The sequence below is a fragment of the Patella vulgata genome, chromosome 3, assembly GCF_932274485.2.
Source record: "Patella vulgata chromosome 3, xgPatVulg1.2, whole genome shotgun sequence".
In the NCBI taxonomy this organism is placed as follows: Eukaryota; Metazoa; Mollusca; class Gastropoda; family Patellidae; genus Patella; species Patella vulgata.
Window position 1 is genome coordinate 18547567 of NC_065881.2, and position 23600 is coordinate 18571166.

At 35.8% G+C, this 23600-nt stretch overlaps 1 protein-coding gene across 1 annotated transcript; it reads right to left on the bottom strand.

Annotated features, from left to right (window-relative positions):
* Positions 1–384: 384 nt before the first annotated feature.
* Positions 385–22485, bottom strand: LOC126815483 (4-galactosyl-N-acetylglucosaminide 3-alpha-L-fucosyltransferase 9). The gene is made up of 2 exons (XM_050541154.2): positions 22317–22485; positions 385–1927 (listed from the first exon to the last, which is right to left on the bottom strand). The coding sequence occupies exons 1-2, from the start codon at positions 22418–22420 to the stop codon at positions 643–645; spliced, it is 1389 nt and encodes a 462-aa protein (XP_050397111.1). The 5' UTR covers positions 22421–22485; the 3' UTR covers positions 385–642.
* Between the last annotated feature and the right edge of the window lie 1115 nt (positions 22486–23600).

A 23600-nucleotide genomic window follows, 5' to 3' on the forward strand; every position in this document is an offset into this window, starting at 1 on the left:
TTATCTCAAAATTTCAGTGGAGCAAGTACATGACCAGTTGTTGCTCCATGACCAGTTGTTGCTCCGTCTGTGGTGGAAATGGTTCAGGCCAAAGATACTTTGGGGAAAACGGTGAGCTGGCAAACAGACAGGCCAGAATTAACATTAAAGTCAATGGAGAAATTAATGGTGGTCTGCATCCATATTCCAAAATGAAGTTTTCTCCCTTGATCTTTCTGGGACCCGTCTTGTGTCGTTGATTTCACAATCAAATACAGCGCCAAATACAAAATAAATAATACCATTAAATTCCTTGTAAACAAAGGTCTAAATACTACACCAAATAATGCAAAATATATTATTATTTTATTATTTTAAAATTTATCATGTTAAACCATTTCCTTTCTTATTGCAAACAAGGAAAGGAAGTAACAAACGGACATTTTTTTCTTCTATATACACATATTTCAGGTGGAAAATGTTAAGACATATTTTATGTAAAATATACAGACACAGACAGTGCACTTGAAGCAAAAGATGGGATAATTTACCAGTTGGGTTGTGTCTACAAGAACGCACATGGGCAATAACGCTATCCCACCCTCAAAATATTTTTAGGAATGAAACTTTGCACAAACTGCCATAGACTTTTATAAATATGACTCATTTCAGGTCTTTCGGGGGATAGCACAACTTTTTGTCAAACCATTCATCAACCCTAGCTATTGTTTTCGAATATATTTGTAAATTATTGATTCTGTAGCATATTTCACATAAGGCTGGTGTCTCGTATTGATAATGGATAAAAAAGATGTTGTTATTTACAACTGTGTCCAAACGTTCATATATACTTATATACAAATCTTTTTTTCTTAATATTTTCATGTAAGCCTCGTCATTTGTACTGAAATAGTGTAGATGATCAGCTAAATCCTTCGTAGTTTTAAAATCTCTGGTGTCTATAAATGTTCCAGCAGGAATATATTTAGTATAATTTCCCCCACCACGAGCCACTAAAATGTAATCACTGTTATAGTTTTTATAGAATTTTTCAGTTATATAATCCTCACAAAACGCACTTTCAAAAGCTAGATAAAATTTATAGGTTCTATTTATCATTTGCATAAATTCTGTATCTTTACTTCTGGGCCACTTCTTGCCACACTCACCGTAAATATCCACTGCGATGTACTTTTGTAGAAGTTTTACATATTCCATTCGTTTACCGCTATTTTGACACATGCTGACCATCCAAGCGATATTCTTAGTTTTATTTTTAACAAGCGAATCTAAGTCCCTATTATACAACTCGGTGGGTGTTTTCTCTCTCACTATACCATAAGCTGCTGAAATATCTGAATCATCTCTATAAAGCATTGTCCAGTTAAATAAATGACGCCATTGCGGTTTCCTAAAGACATTGTTCCTAATCCAGGGAGTATAAAAATCGTCTAACGGTTCCGTATCATGAAGTATCCATGTTTGGTTTGGATTTGGTCTTGTCGGCGGTTGGGGTATTGACATAATCTGGACATTGAAAAGAACAGCTGCAGCATCTTTCATATACTTTATATTTGTTGTCGTAAAACAATTTCTTTCAGGACACGCCTTTAAAGGTTGTAAATTTGGTGTATTATTAACATATCTAGGTGGAACATACCATAATATAATTTTACGTTCTTTATAGCTTGTTTCAATTTCATATTCTGATGTTAATCTACCATCTATATATGTATGAAGCTTTTTATGATCTTTTTCAAATTTTAACTCATGAAGTCTTTCATGCTCTGTTTCATTTAAGTCATGAATCCTTTTATGCTCTGTGTCCAATTTTTGAAGGAATTTGACTTCCGTTCTCCGTTTTAAGGCTGGCAATAGTAGTATTGCGAAATATATAAATGTGGTGGTTGCTATTAGAAACACTAACGCCTGTATGCTCAAATATTTTCTGAAAAAAAAAGAACAAACTGAGTATGAATATTTTAACCTTTACCTTGCCTGCTATCACGTTTCACCCACTAGTAGTAATGTCATACATTAGCACCAGTTGTATAAAAATTAATTTTGTACCAAACAGTATCTCATTCGGGAAATTACGGTAGCTGACGGTGTTGGCCGAGAACCTTCCCGGGCAGTTTCCAGCGTTCTTTCCTCTTTGGCGAAAGACCGAAGGAATTTATCGTTCAAGTTCGTTGCAACAACCTCTTTGGGAGATTTTAATTTTTTAAATTACACGTCTCTTTGTACTAATTTAAAAAAACAGATCTCCACACATTCAGCATGTGCCAGTATTTAATAATTATTTTTTTAAAAATGGAATTCTTTTTAACCTAATCACCTAAAAAATAAACATTACACGCGTAGGAATACGCACTATGATCAATGCCGAGTGCCATTTTGGCCAATCAAAATAAAGAAAACTTCTATCCCCGATCCTTCAATCATAGCGTACATAGTCAACAAGGACACATTTTTCTGGCATTCTGACCAGAAAAATGAAGTGCCTTATTCATCAGAATGCAACACAGCCCCGCAAGTTACTGGTTTTTAACGACAACACCTGGAGGCATTGTGTGGAATATTCAAAACAGTGGCAGACGTTGGATGGAGAAGAAAAAATTAAAAAACATTGCAATCACGTATCGAGATGTGTTCGAACTCGAAGCTATGTTTGTATGTTATTATTAGTTATTTTATTATTATTATTTTCTTAGTCTTAGTATTTAAATTTTTTCTAGGCTGTGAGTGTTCACGTTGGTTGTTGTTAAGAAATATATAAAGTACTTGTTCACAATACATGGTTATGGTATCACGCAAACCAGTGGTGGGCAAACTTTCAAGTTTTAAAACAAAACCGAAGCCTAAACTGGTGAAGGGCAAAACATTTTTATGAAACATAACTAACAAATTACATTAGTCATTAATTACAATGTTAAGGGTTATGAAATATCATTTTCAATAAAGTAATATTAGAAATATGGAGTACAGCACATAATATTTAAAATTACATTCTTATTAGAATCATTTAGTCAGGTTCCATGGAACTTTGTCAAATTTATATTCCGTCGGTGATTGGTCTAAAACAAAACCTGCCGTCTTGTGGGAGCATAGTTTGGAATAGCCTTACAGAAAAATCAAAGGCAATTAGTCTAAGCCGTGAAAAGATCTGCAAAGATTATTGATCCTACAGACGGAAATGCTATTTAAATAAGCAATTTAAGATTTTGATTTCATTTAGAGATTGCATTGCTCAAAAAAAATTTAGATGTAGGGATCTAGTGGGCCGGTTAATTGGGCTTCGTAGTTTTAGGCGATATATTCTAGTATAAATATCATGCAAGAATTATAGTTTCGAAATTAATATTCACCCAGGAAGTATGAGCTAAGTTACTATATTACTGGCAATATATTGTTAATTGAGCAAAGATAATTTAATCTATCACACAATTGTATTAATTGTAGATGTTGCTCTTTCCTGTACAGATCTATGTGGATGTAAAGACTGTCAAAATTCCACACCTACACCGACAGAGATGGCTATGGATGATAATGATGATGATCATGATGATGAAGAAGAATTTTGAATGTAAAAACTATATATAAAAAAAATAAATATATATATTTTCATTATTACATCAACAAATATCTGTTATCAAAGTATTATTATTTTTTCATTTTCTTTAAAATGATTTTCTATCCCCAATTCTTTGTACACCTTTAACCTGGCATTACTAAATTTAAAGCAATATATGGGAGCATGGATTTTATCCTCAGTTGAATGCTACATTCTCACATAGTTTATAACTCTTACATCAGGGATTTTTTTGTGTCTGTCCCTTATGATCGGCTGAAGTTTAATGATTTTTTTTTCTCTTGATTTCTGATATTTTTAAAATCAAGTTATTCCATCAGATTATAATTTTGTTTTATTTTATAGTAAAACTAATGTTTTAAATCTGTATCATTAGTCGAGTTTAAATTTTGAACAGTTTTACAATTCAAGTATTTAAATCTTTGTTAATATTGAACCTATCATTGAACTGCTACAACTATGCATATTTTGTACACTTTAGTCCATGAATGATTTAGTATAATTATAAAATCAAAATCAACATGTTTTATTAAATTTTAAAATGACTTTGTATATATTTTTTTACATACCAATTGTATGCTGATTCAAGCCTATAAATTCATATCTTATCAACAGAGCTTGTACATACTGTTTTTTTCCATATTCATCTAAATCAGAACTTTTCTCAATTAAAGTCATTACAGTAATATTTAATGTTTAATTTTTAAACTACATGTACATGTATTAAAAATCTTAGCTATTTCTTTATATATCAGACATGTGCAGCATACATATCAATGAATTAGTGTATGTGTAGTGTGTACATGCGGACTTGATACACATAATCATATTTTTCCCTTTTCAGATCACACACACGAAAGATACACCCCAACTGTAGAATACCGCTTAACGCGGATCACCTCAAATCGACCTTAAAATCAAATGGGATATTAAATCCGGGCGTCTGAACATCGTTACAGTCCTAGATTTAGTTCAAAAAGTCCTGGGTTGAACCGAGGACGTCCTCGGTTGACACAGGTCCGTGATTAGAAGGTGTGTATTCAGATGTGTGTCCTCGATATACACCATATACAAACGCAGTGAGTGTTTATTGGACACGGAGTGTATCAAGTTCTCAGTTAACCGATGTCTACCATACACATCATATATGGTCACGTGGGAGAAATAAGTTATTATTTATACCATATCTAAACTTAACCGTTTTAAACCCGCACGATATTAAAAATCTAGCCATCTAGTCATTATATTACTTCTGGCGTAACTTATATTACTTATTTTTACCTGGCGTAACATATAAGATTATTGCCGAAATCATAAAGATAAAATAATGAGTAATCAACAGTTGAAATATTAATAAGTCGCGCAATTTCAAGTAGTGTTATATAATGCGTAGGTACCACTGGGCAATTTTTGCCTTGCCGATGTACTAAAGATATAAGGCGTCGGGAACAGGTTTTCAGGTGTCCTAGGGGAGCTCCTGGGGCATCGCGAGCCACGTGGACCCATCGGGAGGTGTAGCACTATCATCGTTGCGACATTGTTTTTAAATTTATAGACAAGGAATAGAGAAATAAGATCGGTTAAACAACATATTTTATCTTTACAAATTATTCTCTATTGTCAGTATAGTAGCTATGGTATGAGTTTATTTAAAACGCAAATTAATTGTTTGTGAAATAGCGTGAGAATAACAGGAAAGGGGTTTTAAGTTCAAGGATAGATTGTGTCGAAAAACATGTGACGGAAATTTACGATTGCATCATTTGGCTTATTTGACCAATCTCTGTAATTATTTACATCATATTTGACCAATTAGATAATTGAAGATCCAAAGCCAAAAGCTACAAAACTATCATATTTGTGAGAATTCGTTAGACAGCAGCTTGGTTCTAGAAGTGAAAAGATGTAGAAGTTTCTATTCAGCAGACTCGCCCATATCGAGTCTGGCTGGCTAGGGTTTGAGATTGACTTTAGTATTATAATCTATACTAATGCTTATATGTATCCAGCTTGATATATAAAATGTAAAAACGAACAGTTGCATTGTTATAACTACTGAGAAGACAAACGTCTTAAGAAAACAGTAAGAAGTAAATACACAACGTGAAGCAGAAGTAAAGACAGCTAGAGGCAAATTCTAGACGATAACAAGGCTACTAAGATATGTAGTAAGAAAAGATGCATGGGTCGTACGTAGGATGTGGCGATCGATTAGGATCTCCCGCTCTCCACGTCTGACAGAAGGTCCATGGTGCTACAGAGGTCACGGAAGAACTGCGAAAAGTTTCAATGCTTTCATTGTCAGGAAAATAGGACATTCCGGGGATGCTTCCCTGGAGCTTCCGCGAAATATGCTCCGGGGCATGACCGAAGCATCGGCGATGTCTTGCTGATGTATCAGAGGACCTTTGAGGATATTTGAATCGGGGATGCCTCGGGGAAAAAGTATTCTTCAAGGAAGAATCTCGGAGCTTCCCCGTCGGGTAAACATCGGGCAAATTTTCAATACTAGCTTTGAAATTTATCGCAGTTATCCCCAGGCTTCCAGATGGTTTCATATGGCCCGCGACTACTCCGAAGCATCGGCGATGTCTTGCTGACTTATCAGGCGACCTTTGAGTATATTTGAAGCAAAATATTTCGCTGAAGCTTCACTGCTCCAGGAAAGCATCTCCGGAGCTTCCCCGTCGATATGGAAAGCTGCCGGCATGCCCTCCCGGCCTGTTTTCCAGACAAAACGTCGGGAACACATCGGAAGAAATTCCAATGCCAGCTTTGAAATTTTTTGCAGTTCTCCTGAGTCCTCCTAATGGTTCAACATTGCTCATGATGACCCCGAGACTTTCCCTTCACACCGGGCGCCTCGGGGGATCATCAATTTCAGTCGGTAGTATATCGCCGATGCAAAAAATGCCCAGTAGGACCTTGGCATATGTGCCGCCGATTGAGATCTCCCGACATGAATATTCACCCGATGATTTTGATTATCGGCAAAGGTACCCCGGAGCTTTCCCGGTTATTGGGAGCCATCCTCTATGATTCATGGCAATTGCTCGGGGCGGGGCATTCCCGGAAGTTTGTGACCATAGCCTAAGCATCAGTGCACATTCACCAGACCACTCCCGATGCTTAATAAGTTCTATTTCTGACGGGACCTACTTCGTTTCTTTGGGCAAAAACATCGGGACCCATCGGGAGAAAATTTAATATCTTAAAAAGTTAAGTTCTTAAAAGTTTAAATTAACACTGTAAACCTCAGAATGCCTCGTTCGGCAATTTTGTTCAAACGTGGCAAAAATGTGTTATAATTTTTGCCACAGTTTTGCCACGTTGTGGAGTATAAAGGCGCGTTCACACTGGGGGTTTAATCTGAATTGAACTCAGAATAAAGTCTTATTCCGGATTTAGGTGCAATGAAATAGGGTTTAACGTCCTACTCTGCTCCGAACTGTGCTAATGAAGACGGGCATACGCCATACAGTGTGCTATGAGGGAAATATCGATTTAAGCCGATAATGAATTTTGTTTCTAAATGTGCAGACATATTTATATCGATTTCTGCATTGATGTTGTTATACTTTTCCTCATACATGAACATAATCGACCCATAAGCCACGTTTATCTTGAATAACCAATCACGAGCAAGGATTTAAACACTAAAGCACTAATATAAAATATTATTTTCGGGAAAAAAATGAAAGCAACATGTCGACAAGAAGTTGATAGCTAAAACCTTTAGATCTAAAATTAACGACCACATAAAAGTTACTGATTTTATAAAATTAACGACCACATAAAAGTTACTGATTTTATTTCCAAACACAATTGATGCATACTATTTACAGCAAGAACCCCCCAATAATTATTTCTTTTTAACGCAAGGATACTTCCCACAATTAGACTATTGAACAATGGAGGTTATCATTTGTTTTATACACAAATAACTGATCACATGACGTGTTCGTTTGAACATCAATATAAAACATATAACGTTGCCATCTCATCATGATGGTTTAAACCACTCAATGTTCCAAATACCAGTTAACTGTTTGATTAAGAAATAATAACAACTTCCTAAGTTAATCTGGCAGACAATAAGCCGTCGGACTAACAGTAAGTAATACCCTGACATTCTTGTCCAGTGCCTGCCCCATCCAGTTTTTTTCTAGTAAGACTGGGCGTCTCTACGTTCATATACCAAATTTGCCATACTTCTATTGGAAATAACTACCCTATAAATACTTTCGTGGGAATGTATCTTTCATATCTTAAAAGTTTACGTTAATATCTTACAAGATTAAGTTCAAGTTGAAATTTGAAAATGTTAGTACTTTAAAAGCTCAAGTTAATATCTTAAACGGTTATATTTTAAGATATTGACTTTAAATTTCCCCCATTTACACTCGCTGCGCTCTCCCGTCTTCCCTCCGTTTCAGTTCACTGTCCTTCTGGTCTCATTTACCAAATAATTCCTTAATTAATAATATAGAGTTAACTAGAGATTATAATTTTCTCGTGTACCCTCACCCAACGCCCCCAGCCTTTCTTTTACTACTCCAATCATTTTCAGACCATTACAAACTGATAATGACGATGCTGATGATGAATTATGTTACTGCCGCAATGTAAATTTTGGAATTACATATTAGAGATCCAGATTCCCATGTATTCGATTGTGTGCGAGTCATCGATTGTTCAAATATAGACTGTAAGACCTCACTTATATTGGTACCGGAAATTAGAAGTTTCAGTGGTTGAATCAATTAAAAAAATATTCTTTCAATGAGCTACTCCTGTGGACAAAGGGGGCCTGTCCTCGAATATAGAGTGTTGAGCCCACTCAATTTATATTTTTGATATACATCCTCGGATGTGAGTGTGTGTGTACTCGGTTGTTGGTGTTCACCATACACAAAGTCCCCATTTGTCCGTATTAAAAGATAATGTACGTTAAACATGCATTATGTAAGAGCAAAATCTGCTTATTACAAGTCTTTCCTTAGGCCTGAAATGTTATCTAAATTATCAATTAGACATTAATTAACTTATCCAGACCATAATAAACTCTCGATGTCAAGGCCAGCCTTCGATGTTGGCTGGATTAGATTCCTATATGCCGCTAACGGCTATTGATAATTAAATCAGAAAAAGTGGATAATCGAGACTATGCTGTTTATATTAATGATTTTAGTAATGATGACCGAGACTATGCAGAAATTTCACCCGCTTCTTTCTCGGCTCATAGTGGATCAATTTGACTGAAATTTCCAGCAAATTACCTTTACACTATCTAGTTTTTAACTATTATAGCGAGAACTGCCATCTCTTTATCTTATCTCCCATAATGTATCTTTAATAAAAAAAAAACCCTCTTCTATCGCGATATTGCACCGCAAATCAATTATAACGGTTATGTTGTCTTTTTTCCCATGTGTGATCAAAGGGAGAACAAAAACGTAGTTATTTACGGGTTTAAGACCACAATAAGTGTCAAGAACACAAGTCCTCGATTGTTCACATACAGTCTGTACGACCTCAGTCAGACTGGTTTAGAAAATTAAAAGTTTTATGTGGCTGAATCAATAAAAAAAAATATTCTTTCAGTGGGCTGATCATGCGGTCAAAGGGGATCTGTTCTCGGATATAGAGTATTGATCCCACTCAATTTATATTATTGATATACACTTGTAACGTCCTCGGATGTGAGTGTGTGTGTACTCGTTGTTGGTGTTCAACATACACAAAGTCCCCAATTGTCGGTATTAAAACATAATATGCGTCCTCGGATGACCACATTAATAAAACTTAGTTATTTACAGGTTAAAGGCCACAATAAGTGTCAAGTCCACAGTATGGTAGTATAGAGCAAATGACCTCGTTTGGCGGCGTTCCCAACTTACACCATGCGTGTCCTCGGTTAGGCGTAACGGACTCGGCCGGTCGTGTTTCCCCAATTATTTGCAAACTCCTGCATGTCCGCATTTCTTCCGTAAAAGTTCAAATGCATAAAATATATAAATTGAGGTATAAATTATAACTTTTCATAATCGTTTAATGTAATAGAGTTCAGGAATAAGGGTGGTTTTCAGCTACATGCAGTATTTATCAAGACCTCGATTAGGAAGATCCAGTCTAAGTCCTCGATTTACACCATATACATGTATGTGTGTGTGTGTGAGTGTATGTAATATATATATGTGTATATTTATGTATTTGATTTATTATTGTAATTTCATTATGTTGTGATTGTAATATTTATATCTGTTTGTATTTTTTTTTTTTTGGAGAGTGGGGTTGCCTGCTCAATTTACACCATATACATGTATGTGTGTGTGTGTGAGTGTATGTAATATATATATGTGTATATTTATGTATTTGATTTATTATTGTAATTTCATTATGTTGTGATTGTAATATTTATATCTGTTTGTATTTTTTTTTGGAGAGTGGGGTTGCCTGCTCTGTAATCCAATTATCTTTAATAAATAAAGTTAAAAGAAATAATTTATTTTTAAAACTCCCATAGACCGCTCCTTTGAGCGAGACCATGTAGTCTATATATATTTTTTAAAATAGGGGAATGGACAAACAAGGGACATTTTAGCCAGTTATTAGAACACAACCTGTATTATACCTATGCATTAATTTCAAAGAGTCATAATTTAGCAAACACAAATAACTGTCCACAAAACACCAGTTAATTGTTATTACATTGCCAAACCTTATTAGGGGTGCCTTTGGTATGGATGTGGTCGGGCTTTCGGAATTTCCGTTTTGTGGGTATATTGATATTAAAAGGTATTTCCAACCTTATATGGAGGGTGGGGGATTAAGCAGCGTGTGGGGGGGGGGGGCTGGGCCTTGCATTTGATTTATGCATAGTTATATTATATGGATGCTACAGTGTCAACTTTATTAGAGATGAGGAAGGGTGGGCTTAGGTGATCTATTCTAACCAGTTAATATTAGGGTGAACTCGACAATGCAAAGTATATATGTCTACACACGCAAAGACAAATACAGTAGGAAGAGAACCTCTAATAAAATATAGCTTCACACACCTTGATTGATTTTGATATTTGGCAATTATCTATATTTATATTCGATTATATATAGGCCTATATCATTGCTATCAAACAACATTTCCAACCCTTCTCAAATTATCTTAATACTCGGAACTGTGGTGGGACCAGGGGCGTACATAACGATTTTGTTTGGGGGGGTGTTTAGCCAAAATGCGACCGACTGATGCCCATACCACTAGTACGAGTGACGCAGTCAGGAACCGAGCACCACAGGTGCGAGTTTTGTAGGGGCCATGTGCAGTAGCGGATCTAGATGGGGTGGGGGAGGTCCAAATCTAGGGGGCCACACTCCCACCCCACAATGAATGTCAACAAAATACTGGCTATAACATTAAGCGTCCCAGTAGAACATAGATGGCATTGTATAATTATATAGTTGTCGATCGTTGTCTCGCTGGAAAGCAGTTTTATTTAAGTTGACATAAAGTTTATGTCATATATGATTGTGCCTATAACAACCTGAGAAAATTTTGAAAAATTGAGTCAATATCTTGGCATTTGAGGTCATTGCTGGGAGAAATTTTTGTGGACGAGAGGACCAGAAATGTGAGTCAATTAGGCAAAATCTCGAGATCTGCCCCTGTCAATTCCGCCTGTTTTGCAAGAGTTGACAGAACTTTTGTATAGTCTGACGCCCCACGACCCACACACCAGTGCCAGTGGTACTACCAACATAACTAGGCAGTTCAGTATAACCGTGAATATGATAGTGCTGAGACAGTATAAAACAACAGAGGAGTGGAAGAATGATGTTATAATGAAATATGTAACCGAGCTTTTAATTTTTGGGACTGTGCCTGACAATTTTAGTCAATGTCATGGCAAATATGGATCCAAATTCTCGTTAACGAGAGGATAAGAAATGGGACAGAATCTTGAGGCCTATCTGTCAATGTCGCCTGTTTTGTGAGAGTAGAACTAACAATTCTACAGTCTTTTGACCCACGACTCACTCACTAGTGGTACTACTAACTGGGCGATTCACTGTAACTGTGAATATGATAGTGAGGAGATAGTATAAGACAGAGAAGGAGTTGAAGAATGATGGCATAATGGAATTGAGCGCCGATATGTAACTGAGCTTTTAATTTTTGAGGACTGGGCCTGAGGGCACTTTACCTCAATGGGGCGCTTACTTGGTCTCTGAAATGCCCTGGACTTTGGGGAGAGATTTTGCAGAATTCTGATGGTCAGAAAACACCCCATTAATTCATTTAGTCTGAGACCGACTGCGGTGAGCACTTTTTTTTGAGACGGACTATTTTTTTGCCATGGGGTGAAAAATATTTTTTTCAAACATGATAAGTCGACAAGGTTATTTTATACTAAAGTTTTGCGTGAGTAGAGTGACGTGTGCAGTGAGCACTTATTTTGATACCGACTGCTCATATCTTACGACCGACTGCACTGATTTTGCGACCGACTAGTATTTGGGATCTATTCTGGCATTATTTGTTTACCTCATTAATTCATTAAGACGGCGATGCATAATTTTGAGACCGATTATTTTTCTCCCTGGGGGAAATTTTGTTCTTAGACCTATATACTGACAACAGAATAAGTGTGAAACACATTAAGTTGACAAGGTTATTTTATACTAAAGTTTTGCGTGAGTAGCGTGACGTGTGCGGTGGGCACTTATTTTGATACCGACTGCTCTTATTTTGCGACCGACTGCACTGATTTTGCGACTGCTCTTATTTTGCGACCGACCTCACTGATTTTGCGACCGACTATTTTTTTTCCTGGAGGTGTGTACCCCCCCCCCCGCATTTACGCCCCTGGGTGGGACGTTAAACACGATGCATGCAAAAATTAATTCCACAGTGTTGTGTCGTGTAAATTGATTCATCACATTAACACAGGCTACAAACAGCTAAGAATTTGTTGAGTGAGGACAAGCCCGCCAGGTATTACCGACAGCGGCTTCACGGGGGTAAGAGGGGTAAAGCTTGTCTGGCATCAGGGAAAACTGTCCGTCTGATGGGGTGAAGGGTCCGAAAACACGGCACATAATCGCCAAGTGGTAAGCAGCTGTCAGTTGGACACTCTACCCAATGAGTCATTGCTGACCTAAATCTTTCACATGTATGCACTTATTACATGTTAGCCGACACCGGTAAATACCAGTATTAATAGCGCGCACTTTCTTTTCATTAGAAATATGATTTACAACGAGTTTGGCTAAAAAAAATCGACCTAATTATATTATTGCAAAACAACGACGGTGATCGATTAAATTCTCCTTAAGATTTTCATTGGCTGAAAGCTCGCCGTCTCACTACTTTCATTATTGCGAGGACAAAAAATGCTGTCGTTTAGATTATTTGTTTAAAACGTTTCTGGCACATAAATTGGAGTGTGGCAGTTTTGTTTACAACACATTAGGCTTATTTCTCGAGAAATAAATATTAAAACTTTCCACAGCGGTAAGTTGCAACGACTTTTGAAAACTAAGCTAGTTAGAACGTCCCAGTCCTCCGCCTATCTTGTCCTTGCTGCAGGACGGAAGGTCTGGTCAGGTACAGTGTCTAGTCTTAAAATAACATTTGACCGTTGGAATTCGAAATAAGAGTATTTAGTGGCTCTGCTACCTTCGTTTCCCTTTTTTTTATTAGCGTGGAAAAGTAAGCTGTTAAACCCCATGTCATTTCGTTTCATTTCAGATACATATTAGGTATGATTTGAGATCTTGGAAATTGGCAATGAATATACTCCTCAAAGAAATAACTGGCAGCCAAGGTACGATAAGAACATATCTGTGAGCAAATTTTTTAAATAATAGATGTATTCACATTTGACCTTGAAACTCATCAAGTTGAATCACTGGGATGGTCAGAAAAAAGAGACATTCACGTATCATTCTACAACCCTGAGCCCTAATAAATCGCTAATTAAGTGTCTCGCATTTTTTATTGGAATACCAGTGGTCGCAAATCCGAAAATAAAAGGTTGTTATCATTGGTCTCGAATGTAGATTTAAATCCTGAAAAGTCGTCCACAACCGCCCGCCTTGTTGATGCGGAAAAGTGAAGGGTGGGCTCAATTATTAGTAAAATTCAATGATTTAATAAATTAACTAATGAAACAGTTTCTCTAAAATGTCACACGAAACATTTTGGTTTGGTAAATAGTGCCGTCTGCGTGATTTTGTTTTGTGTATACAAAGTGGTCTAAATTTCAAGGTTACAGCATACTGCTCGAAGTGTTTCGTTCGATTTGGGCCATTGTCATTGTTCAATTCGCTTTTCGGCACATTTCCCTTCTATAACCAGTTTAGAAAGAAATTATTTATTCCCCCCACCACTAAAACACACTGATTACGAGATATCGCTGTCCGAAACTTCTTGGTTTCTTTTGCAATTTGTTTATGGTAAGGCGTCATCCCTCCCTGCCTATGTGTAAATAATAATATTAATTTGTCTAATATAAAAACCAGATACAAATACATGTTATTCCACGGGTAGAAACTATGAATTTACCCACAAAAAAATACTACAGCAAGTAAGTCAGAAAAAGAGTGACGCTTGAGGGGGTTGGGTGATGTGTGTAATGCTTATGTGGAAACCTGTTTAATGGTTTCATAGGTTCCGGAAGTGACATATGTTTAAGGGTAACGTGGCACCGGTGAAACCCGTCATTACTGCATCGCAGTTCTAGTTATTATTATTATTATTATACAACAAAAAGCGCACATTATTGTTATAAGAATATAGTCTAATTCATAAGAAAATGAAATAAAAGATACACCAGATAAAAGCGCTATAAAATATATTTAACTTCCATAGCTTTTAAAAATCAGATTTTTTGTGCAGACAGGTAAAGTGAAAAATGAAAATTTAAATAGTAATTTGGGAGATAAAACCTTTTTGCCTTCTAGCCGGCAAAAAAATGCCTGAAATTCCATGATTTTTTATCTGGAGCCATTCCGGATTGTGTGTCATCGATCATTAATTGTATCATCAATCTTTCGAAAATAGAAATTTCTTTAAATTGTCTAATGGATAAAACATTTAAATCAGTTTATCTGATGTACGTAATGTTCGGCCATTATATCGTGGTTATACACGCGAAATGTGCGGAAAAATTGAATTTGACAAACATCAATTAAAGAAATGTATTTTTATATGGTGCCGGGGATTTTCTTTTTAAATGGCTGACGAATTTTGTAATATAATGCCATTTAACAAAAAACTCATAAATTTGGTAATAAAAGGGCATCTCGTAAGATACGTAAGAAACTGTAAGATATGACTTTTGTTATGTCTTTTATATGGTTTTCTATGTCTCTGAATTTGAAGATAAATTTTGAAAATACAAAATGGCAGCAACACAAATCGGCGGATATCAAATTAATCGTCATGTTTCCTGTTGGATATTAGATAGTGTCCCTAAACCATGATGTACCCTGTAGTTCGATGTACCCCGTAGTTCGATGTACCCTGTAGTGCAGATACAGTCTCCAAACCGTGTTTACACTGCAGTTTGCATGTACTTCGTCAAATGAAGATGAAGTTTACGATATATCAATTTCGAAATAACAAAAAAATGAATATATTGAAAACGCGCTTTAATATCCGGATGCGATAGACTTCGTGTTGAAAATTCAAGGTACATTATGTCATTGGCAATAATAAAGATCCAATTTTAGTTTTTAGCTACACACTGTTAACCACCAATAGATGTTTTAATCACAAAATATCATAAAATTTATTCAGCATATATCATATCACAGCCGAATCACATTATATATCTTTTTAGTTGATGTCATATCGTCTTACGTATTTGTAAACATCAAGGTGAACTTGCTCTATTGTCCGACTAGCCTATTCAAACTTGTTACCACGATTTTACACACCCACCCTCGCATAGTTATGAATTTTCTTGTTTCACTTGACTAAAGAAACATTTTGTAGGAATGTATGCTTTTATAGATGGAACACTTGTTTGCGATATAGATTTCGGTGGGAACTGGCACTATACCTAAAGAATGAACAAAAAGCGGAGGCGGGGTTTCAGCCGGTTGATTTAAATATTTCTTTAAATATAGTAAAGCTTAAAATATGTCAGTTTTCACTCTTAAGAATGTTTTTGTAAACAAGTTTTTATTGTACGATATATGTTTGATACTGGTTGAGAACAGCATATCAGAGCAACATGATTGTTTTCATTGGAGATGGGGAGCAAATATTCAAAGGGGTCAGACAAACTCTAAACCAACTGCGTCCCCTTCACTGAGTCCCTGTTACCTGTGGAATAACGGCAATACTATATACCGGAAAACAACCTGAAAACACCGGAAAACACCATATTTTACTGACTACCGGAAAACACTAACTACATGAAAGCACACTAAATACCGGAAAACACCCTAAATAGGTAACCCGGACTCGTGTCCTCTGTGTGTGGCGGGGGGGGGGGGGTAGGGGGTAGGATTAGGTTTTTCCGTTGTTTTCCAGAGGACAAGGCTCCGGGTAACCTATTTAGTGTGTTTTCCGGTAGTTAGTGTGTTTTCCGGTGTTTTCCGCTATTCAATACATGGTGTTTTCGGATGTTTTCCGCTATTCAGTATAACATGGTGTTTTCGGGAAGTTTTCCGGCGTTTTCCGGTAGTTTTCCTTGGAATAACATGCATTTGTGTCTGTTATTGATATTATTTATACATAGGCGGGGAGTGTTAACGTCTTACCCCAAACAAATTGCAAAAGAAACCGGGAAGTTTCGGAGAGCGATTTTTCGTAATCAGTGTGTTTTAGTGGTGGGTGAATAAATAATTTCTTTGATGCAATCAAAAGTCGTATATAGATAATAATATATAGGGCTTTGATACAGTTTGTGTTTGCACGTGTTTTTCAGGTTTTTCATCTTTATATGCTCAAAAGTCACGTGATCCACGTCCCTATAGTAACGTTGGTTTGCCTTTATTGGCCTAAGTATTGAAATTTAAAGATACATTATATGTAGTTCAAAAATATATAATGCAAAATGATATATTGAAAATTTTATTCAAATTATTTTATTCTAAGCCAAGTTATCACTGTTTATAGTTTTGACAAGATATGTGCATTGTTATATTGGTATATTCGAGACTTGGCCTCGCTTTTCCATTTTTAAATTAATCTACCGATAATCTATTTAAAATTGGGGCTATCCGATGGCATAGAGGGTTGGTTATGGTCTTGTCATATTAGCATTACAAATGTCTAATTAATAATGTACCGTATATAACATTTAAGGCCTAAAGAAAGACCTGCAATAGGCAGATTTAGCTCTTGAATAATGCCTGTTTAATTAACAGTTTCTTTGCATTAGTAGGCCTTTAAAAGTCTACTGTTTAATACGTATTTATGTCGACATTCAATTTAAATATATTCTGGAAACCCTCAGTTCTTATATGTACAAAAGTTCATTCCTATATGTTTACTGGAAAATTTATTATAAAACTCATTTTAAAATTCAATTTAATTTCTTGAATTATTTATTTATTAAAAAAACTAAAAGCCATACAATAGATAGATCTTTGAAATGAAATAGGAGTTATAAAACTATGAAACACTTGGTGTTAGAAGTCCTAAAGCCTTAAGACAGTAAAGGCCTACAATACACATGTCACCCAGAACCATTATGTTAAATATAATGTATGCAAAGTATTCACTCCTATGTAGGTTTGGGGTTAAGATTATTTGTAAAAGGATAAACCAATAAGTCAATCAGCCTAAATCTGTTTATTGATAAATTTTATAGGCCCATTTGTTTGAAATTCAATTTTCATATCTTTAATTATTTATTTTTTTAAATACAGCCTACTTTAATTAACGAAACATAAATCATGAAAACACGGCGAGACAATGTAATGGTGGGGCCAGAAGTATTTTTCTATCTTTGAAAACAAATTAAAGGCTCAACTCAAATCTATTTGAAATTCAATTTTTATTAAATTATGATTAATATTAATGAAAGTTTACTTTAACAATATAACATATATGAGATAAGCACACTGTGAGAAGATCTGGAAGCCAATTGTATTTCTCCTGGGACAAAAATATAAATAAATCATTTTGATAATTTTAAATTAGGCTTAATATAAGAAAGGCATTATCCAAACTGGAGCGTGGCACTGGTATTCAAGTGCACTTGAAAAAGTCTATGGGGATTAAATTTCAAAACAAGGCATTGCAACATAGATAAGTTTCAAAGTCATAAAATGCTTTTATTATTCGGCAATAATTAACAGTTTATAGTCTATATAATATGCTAGTTTCCCCCCCTCAAAAAAACAAAAAACAAAAACAAAACAAAACAAAAAAAACCCCATCGGAATTAACGTCGTTTGATTCTGATCTTACGGCACTACCCTCCTCTTTTAAAAATATCAATCGCGTGTATACAATCCCGAATATTATCTGTTTATATGAGTGATAATTCTCGATAGTTTTCCTTTACGAAAATATGATAGAAACGACTACATCCGAGCGAATTAGTTCATCGATGAGCCTTGCGCACAACGTGATCCCGCTTTGGCACATGGTATGTGACGTAATACACAATATTTTAAACACGTGATCCAGTAAAACACGTAAATTTGAATCATGCGCACACCACCTGGTTGCGGTGGGTGAAAAAAAAATGCTTTCCCCATTTTTTCTCCAGTGTATCCGGTTCCGGTCTGATTTTTTTTTTAATCAACAGTCTGTGGTGGCAGTTTTAGTTACGCTCCTGTGTTACTGGAAAACAGCTTTGCTCAAGCACCGCGTTTCGTGCGATACTTTAGAACTTCGCTCTATATCATTATTATTATTATTATCAGGTAACTATGATCAAAATCAGATCAAGATATTCTCACCGTTTTACATGCAATTACTCACCAGTTGGTTTAAAATATATAACACTAACAGTAAAATAGAGCTTCGCTCTATATTAAAACCCTAATACAGAAGTATAATATATACATTATTTATAGTTGGCGTAATAAATTCTTCGTTAGAATTATACGCCAAATGATCTGCTGATACTGTATGGTTACAGGAAATGGTATTTCGAAGACATATGAAAAAAGGCATAACAATAAATAAAAACACCCTTTTAGATGATAATGAAATCTTTAACTGTAACAAAAATGACTACAAAACAATAATACAAAACGACATTATGAACAATCTGAAACAATTTTATAAAATGAATTATGAAGATTTAAAACGAGAGATGTATATTATAAACAAATAAACTCAGACTTCATTAAATCCAACTAGATATACAAATGGGAAGACGATTTTGGGTGTGCATTTGACGACATTACAACCAAATCGCTATTCAATTTCAAACTGATAAATTTCACATGTATAGACACAAAAACTAGAATGGTTCAATACAAATACACACAGGATAATATACACTAATTCTAAATTATACAAATTTGGTCAAATGTCTACAACATTATACGATTTATGTCAATCAAGTATCGAAACCTTTAATTATCTATTTATTTACTGTTCCTACAAAAGTTATGGAAAATATTTCACAATATGCTGATTATAGATAACATTTATAGTAATCATTGTCCCTCTGTAATACATCTTGACTTCAGGGAATCGCATGACCACCTATCTAACGTTAATCATCGACCACAGTAAATCATTAATAGGCTAATGTTGATAACTAAGTGAATGTACTTGTATTATTGTATATATAAATATGTTTATTTTATATTGCTACTATTGGATTTTGCTTATATTTTCCTACATTGAAAAAAAAAAATTGGAAAAACAAAGGTTAGCGCTCTCCAAAGCCCAGACTAAAATTAAATAGAAACAACGAGTGTTAATTAAAGATATGTTATGTAAGATTTAGAGCTGATCATTCTTGCTATAATAATAGCCCAAAAGTAGATAAGGTAAAATGAAAATATTGAAAATTTCATTCAAATTAGTTCATTCTGAGTCAAGTTATCACTGTTTGTAGTTTTGACAAGACGTGTCAGTGTGGTAACCAGGGCACTGGTATTTTCGAGACTTAGCCTCGCTTTCCCATTTTTCAATTAAATTTTTAAATGGCCAACCGTTCTAATCCGGTTAAAATCTCGAGTATCTGAAGCATCGAGAGTTGATTATGGTCTTGTTTTTTTTTAATAAATGTCTAATTAATAATTTAGATAACATTTCAGGCCTAAAGAAATACCTGCAATAGATAGATTTAGCTCTTGCATAATGTATGTTTCAGCTAAAAATCAAAACATTCACCGCGAAATGAAATGAAGTAAATCAAGTATGGTTTAGCGTCATACTGTTCTGCTCCGACTGGGCCAATGAAGACGGGCATACGTCATGTACAGTGTGCTATAAGGGAAATTGTGCCTGGGCAGTGGCACAACTGCCAAGGGACCTTTTACGTGCAGGCCAATGTGTACACGGGACCTAGGTCTTTCGTCCCATCCGAAGATTATACGATGTCCCTTGCCAACTTTCTCGATACCCCAATTTAGCCAGCCAAGGTCCTGCTCACTGAGTCACCGTGGCTTCCGTCGCTAAATTAATTTGGAAGATTGACTGATATTCGATATGATTCGGTTGACGGCTTGCCAGATCATCCGTAAGATAATATTATTGTTTATGGCGATGGATTTATATAAGTTTAGGCTTGTTTTAAAATCCGGTTTATCAATATTGTATTTTACTACCCCAAATGAAATATATGTATTGTTTAAACCAACAGTTTTGAAATTTTCCTTTTTGAAACGTCGCAAGATATAAATCTTTTAAGTAACTTGTATTCGATATAATTGTGTGATGTGACATTTTTCTTAGTTACCGAGCAAGGGGTTACAAATAGAATAAAGACACGAAGTCCGGCATATCACACAGTGCTGATGGTGTCGCTATAATAAATGATGTCATTTGATACTCCCAATAGTAGGCGGGTTTATAGTTGTCAACATATGGACTAAGACTAGTAATTATTTCCCCTTATTTCATGATGGACGAATGTAGTGCGAGTTATAAATAGACAATTTTTCCCTTAATTTTTTTCTCGCCTCTCCTGCATTTTTGGGTTGACTTTTTGGTCTAGAATTGGAGAAATGGGATCAAATTTGCAATTTCATAGCAGTTTTGGGTAATACTGATGACATTACAGCGGAGGGATAGGGGGTGTAAAGTGTCTTTCTGCAAAGCAATCATTGTGTCGGAAGTGAGATTTTCACCCCTGTCAACTTCAAATCTGTGTAGCAAAAAATCTAAATGGTCAACCCCCTACAAAATTATGATGAGGAGATTGCCAAATGTTGTCCCCATTGTGCCTATAAAGATTGGAACCAACGGAATGTTGAGCAAAAGCTACAGCCTGTGATGTTACAGTCATTTAACATTGAAGTCAATGGGCAAATAATTGCTAGTCTGTGTCCATATAAGGGTAATAATGCTATCAAGTCGGACATGTTGTTTAGATTAGCATACCAGCCAATTAAATGACAGTGAACTGGACACAACACAATCATTCAAAATTTAGCCCCTTTTCTGGAGCTGGTCTATGCACTGTATCCATTTAATTACGTTTTTACAAAGTTGGTGATTTGCACTAGTGTAAATCTGTGCATATTACCATGTATACACCAATAAAAAAACTTTATTTATAAACTGGACCATAGTGAAAAGTCGATTACAAAGTTTGCAGATACTATAGAAGTATATATATTTTTATCAAGGGCCTAATTATCAAATTATTCAGATTACCATTATGTACACGTCATTAGGTTAGATCCCTGGTTTGTCAGCATTAACTAAGCATTGTTGTGTACATGTATATATTGTCCTGTCATATTTTCATTTTTTATCATAGCTTGATAATGACTAGAGAAGCCTAGTCGAAACGTCGCTCAGTAAAAAGCAGTAATTGTATTCCATAGAATTGTGACCTGTATACACTAGTGTAGTGTAGTATTGATAAAAATATATATGTTCACCAGAGCAGACCCAAAGTTCGTTGTCTTTTTTTATTCACGTTTTCTTATTCTACACAGTTGGTTGCCCACATAGGTCATGTTATTATTCTGTGTAATTTATCCTTTTGTCGGTGTACATTGTGAGAATCACATAGCAGGTTTCAAGGGGTCAATATGGACATAGCCACCATAGTATTGGAGAAAATCTGCGTTAGAAAATCGTGAGTAGAAAATCTGAAGTGGAAAGTCGAGAGCCAAAAGTTGACAGTAGAAAGTAGAAAGCGGAAAGTGGAAATTAGAGAGTTAAAAGTTAACAGTAGAAAGCGGAAAGTCGAAAGTCAAAAGTTGATAGTCGAAAGTAGAAATTATGTCCATGAAAGTTGAAAAGCTTGATGTTTCTGCAGACTCAGTACATAAATTTATTGGTTTTCACCATAAAAATACCCTTTTAGATATGAATTTTCCCGTTTACTTTAGATTTTCTACTTTTTACTGTTGACTTTCTGATTTTTACTCTAGATTGCATTTTGAACCCGATACCCCGCCATAGTTTACTGGCTAACGAAGACGGGTATATGCCATACAGTACGCTATGGAAAAAACTTTGCCTGGACGGTATACCCTTATATCGAATTCCAACTGTCAGGGATTCTTTAGGGACCTCGGTCCCCCCCCACCCCCACCCGAACAACTAATCAGCTGAATTAGTCTAAATGTAATGACTCACCTTACTATAGTTATAGACATCTTAAATTCGGACGACTGTAATCCATGTATCAATAGACTATGATACAGGTTATTCGCCAGAGCGTTAAGGTCTGTGAATTGCATACATTTATTTCAACTCCAATGAACTACCCTTCTAAACACAGGGACCAATCAATAAAGCAAGTGTAGACAGATTGTAGCTGGATTTTGTTCATTTTAACCAATCAAATAATAGAACTCTTACACTCCGAAATAGTGTCATCGTGATACAGTTCAGGGGATCACGTGGCTAAGTGGGTAAGACGCTAGCTCGCTAGCCAGGAGGTCGGGTGTTCGATCCCTGCATTGGCCGAGAAAGTTCATCCAGATTTTCCGGCGTGGTTCTCCCTCGTCAGTGATGCAGGACGGAGGGGCTGACAAGGAAAGCTGTCTAGTCGTTCGGATGGGACGAAAAACCGAGGTCCCGTGTACACATTGGCGTGCACGTAAAAGATCCCTTGGCAGTTGGAATTTGATATCAGAGTAGGCCGTAGTGCCGCTGTCCGGGCAAAATTTCCCTCATAGCACACTGTATGGCTTATGCCCGTCTTCATTAGCCCAGGTTAGGAGCAGAACAGTAGGACGTTAAACTCCATTTCATTTCATTATAATATTATTATTATTTCATTTCATTTCATTTGATACAGTTCAGTGTGCATGAATAGGCGACATTCGTCTTTATAATATTATTATTATGATTCTAACATTATACATCCTACCGCCTCGATGTATATCTAACGAATTTTTTCATTAAGCTAAAAGTATTTAATTTGTAATTAGACCGGATTATATTACAACTCATTAGCCTACATGATAAACACGATGTGCATGTGTCAGTAGTCTTGGAAAATATAACGGATATAAAAGCCTTGAGGTTGAGTTCGGAGCCGCGATGGCTCAGTGAGTAAGACGTTGGCTCGATATCCTTGTGGTGTTACAAAGTTCCCCCTTGTCAATGTCAGATGGAAGACTGTAGCGCCGGTTTTCGGGCACGATTTCACTCATATCACATTGCATGGTGTATGCCGGTCTTCATTAGCCCACTTGGAGCAGAACAGTAGGACGCTAAACCCCATTTCATTTCATTTGAGATCAAGTTCTTTTCTAGAAATTTGGTATGAAACATTTGTGTTCACGTGAGAAAGAACGCTGTTGTTTTTTTTCTCGTTCCGTTCCGGAGTGTTCTACCACTTTTTCTAAAACCTTGATAACGCATGACAGGTCATAACGTTTTACAGTTTCTTTTTGGAATTTGAAGCATTTG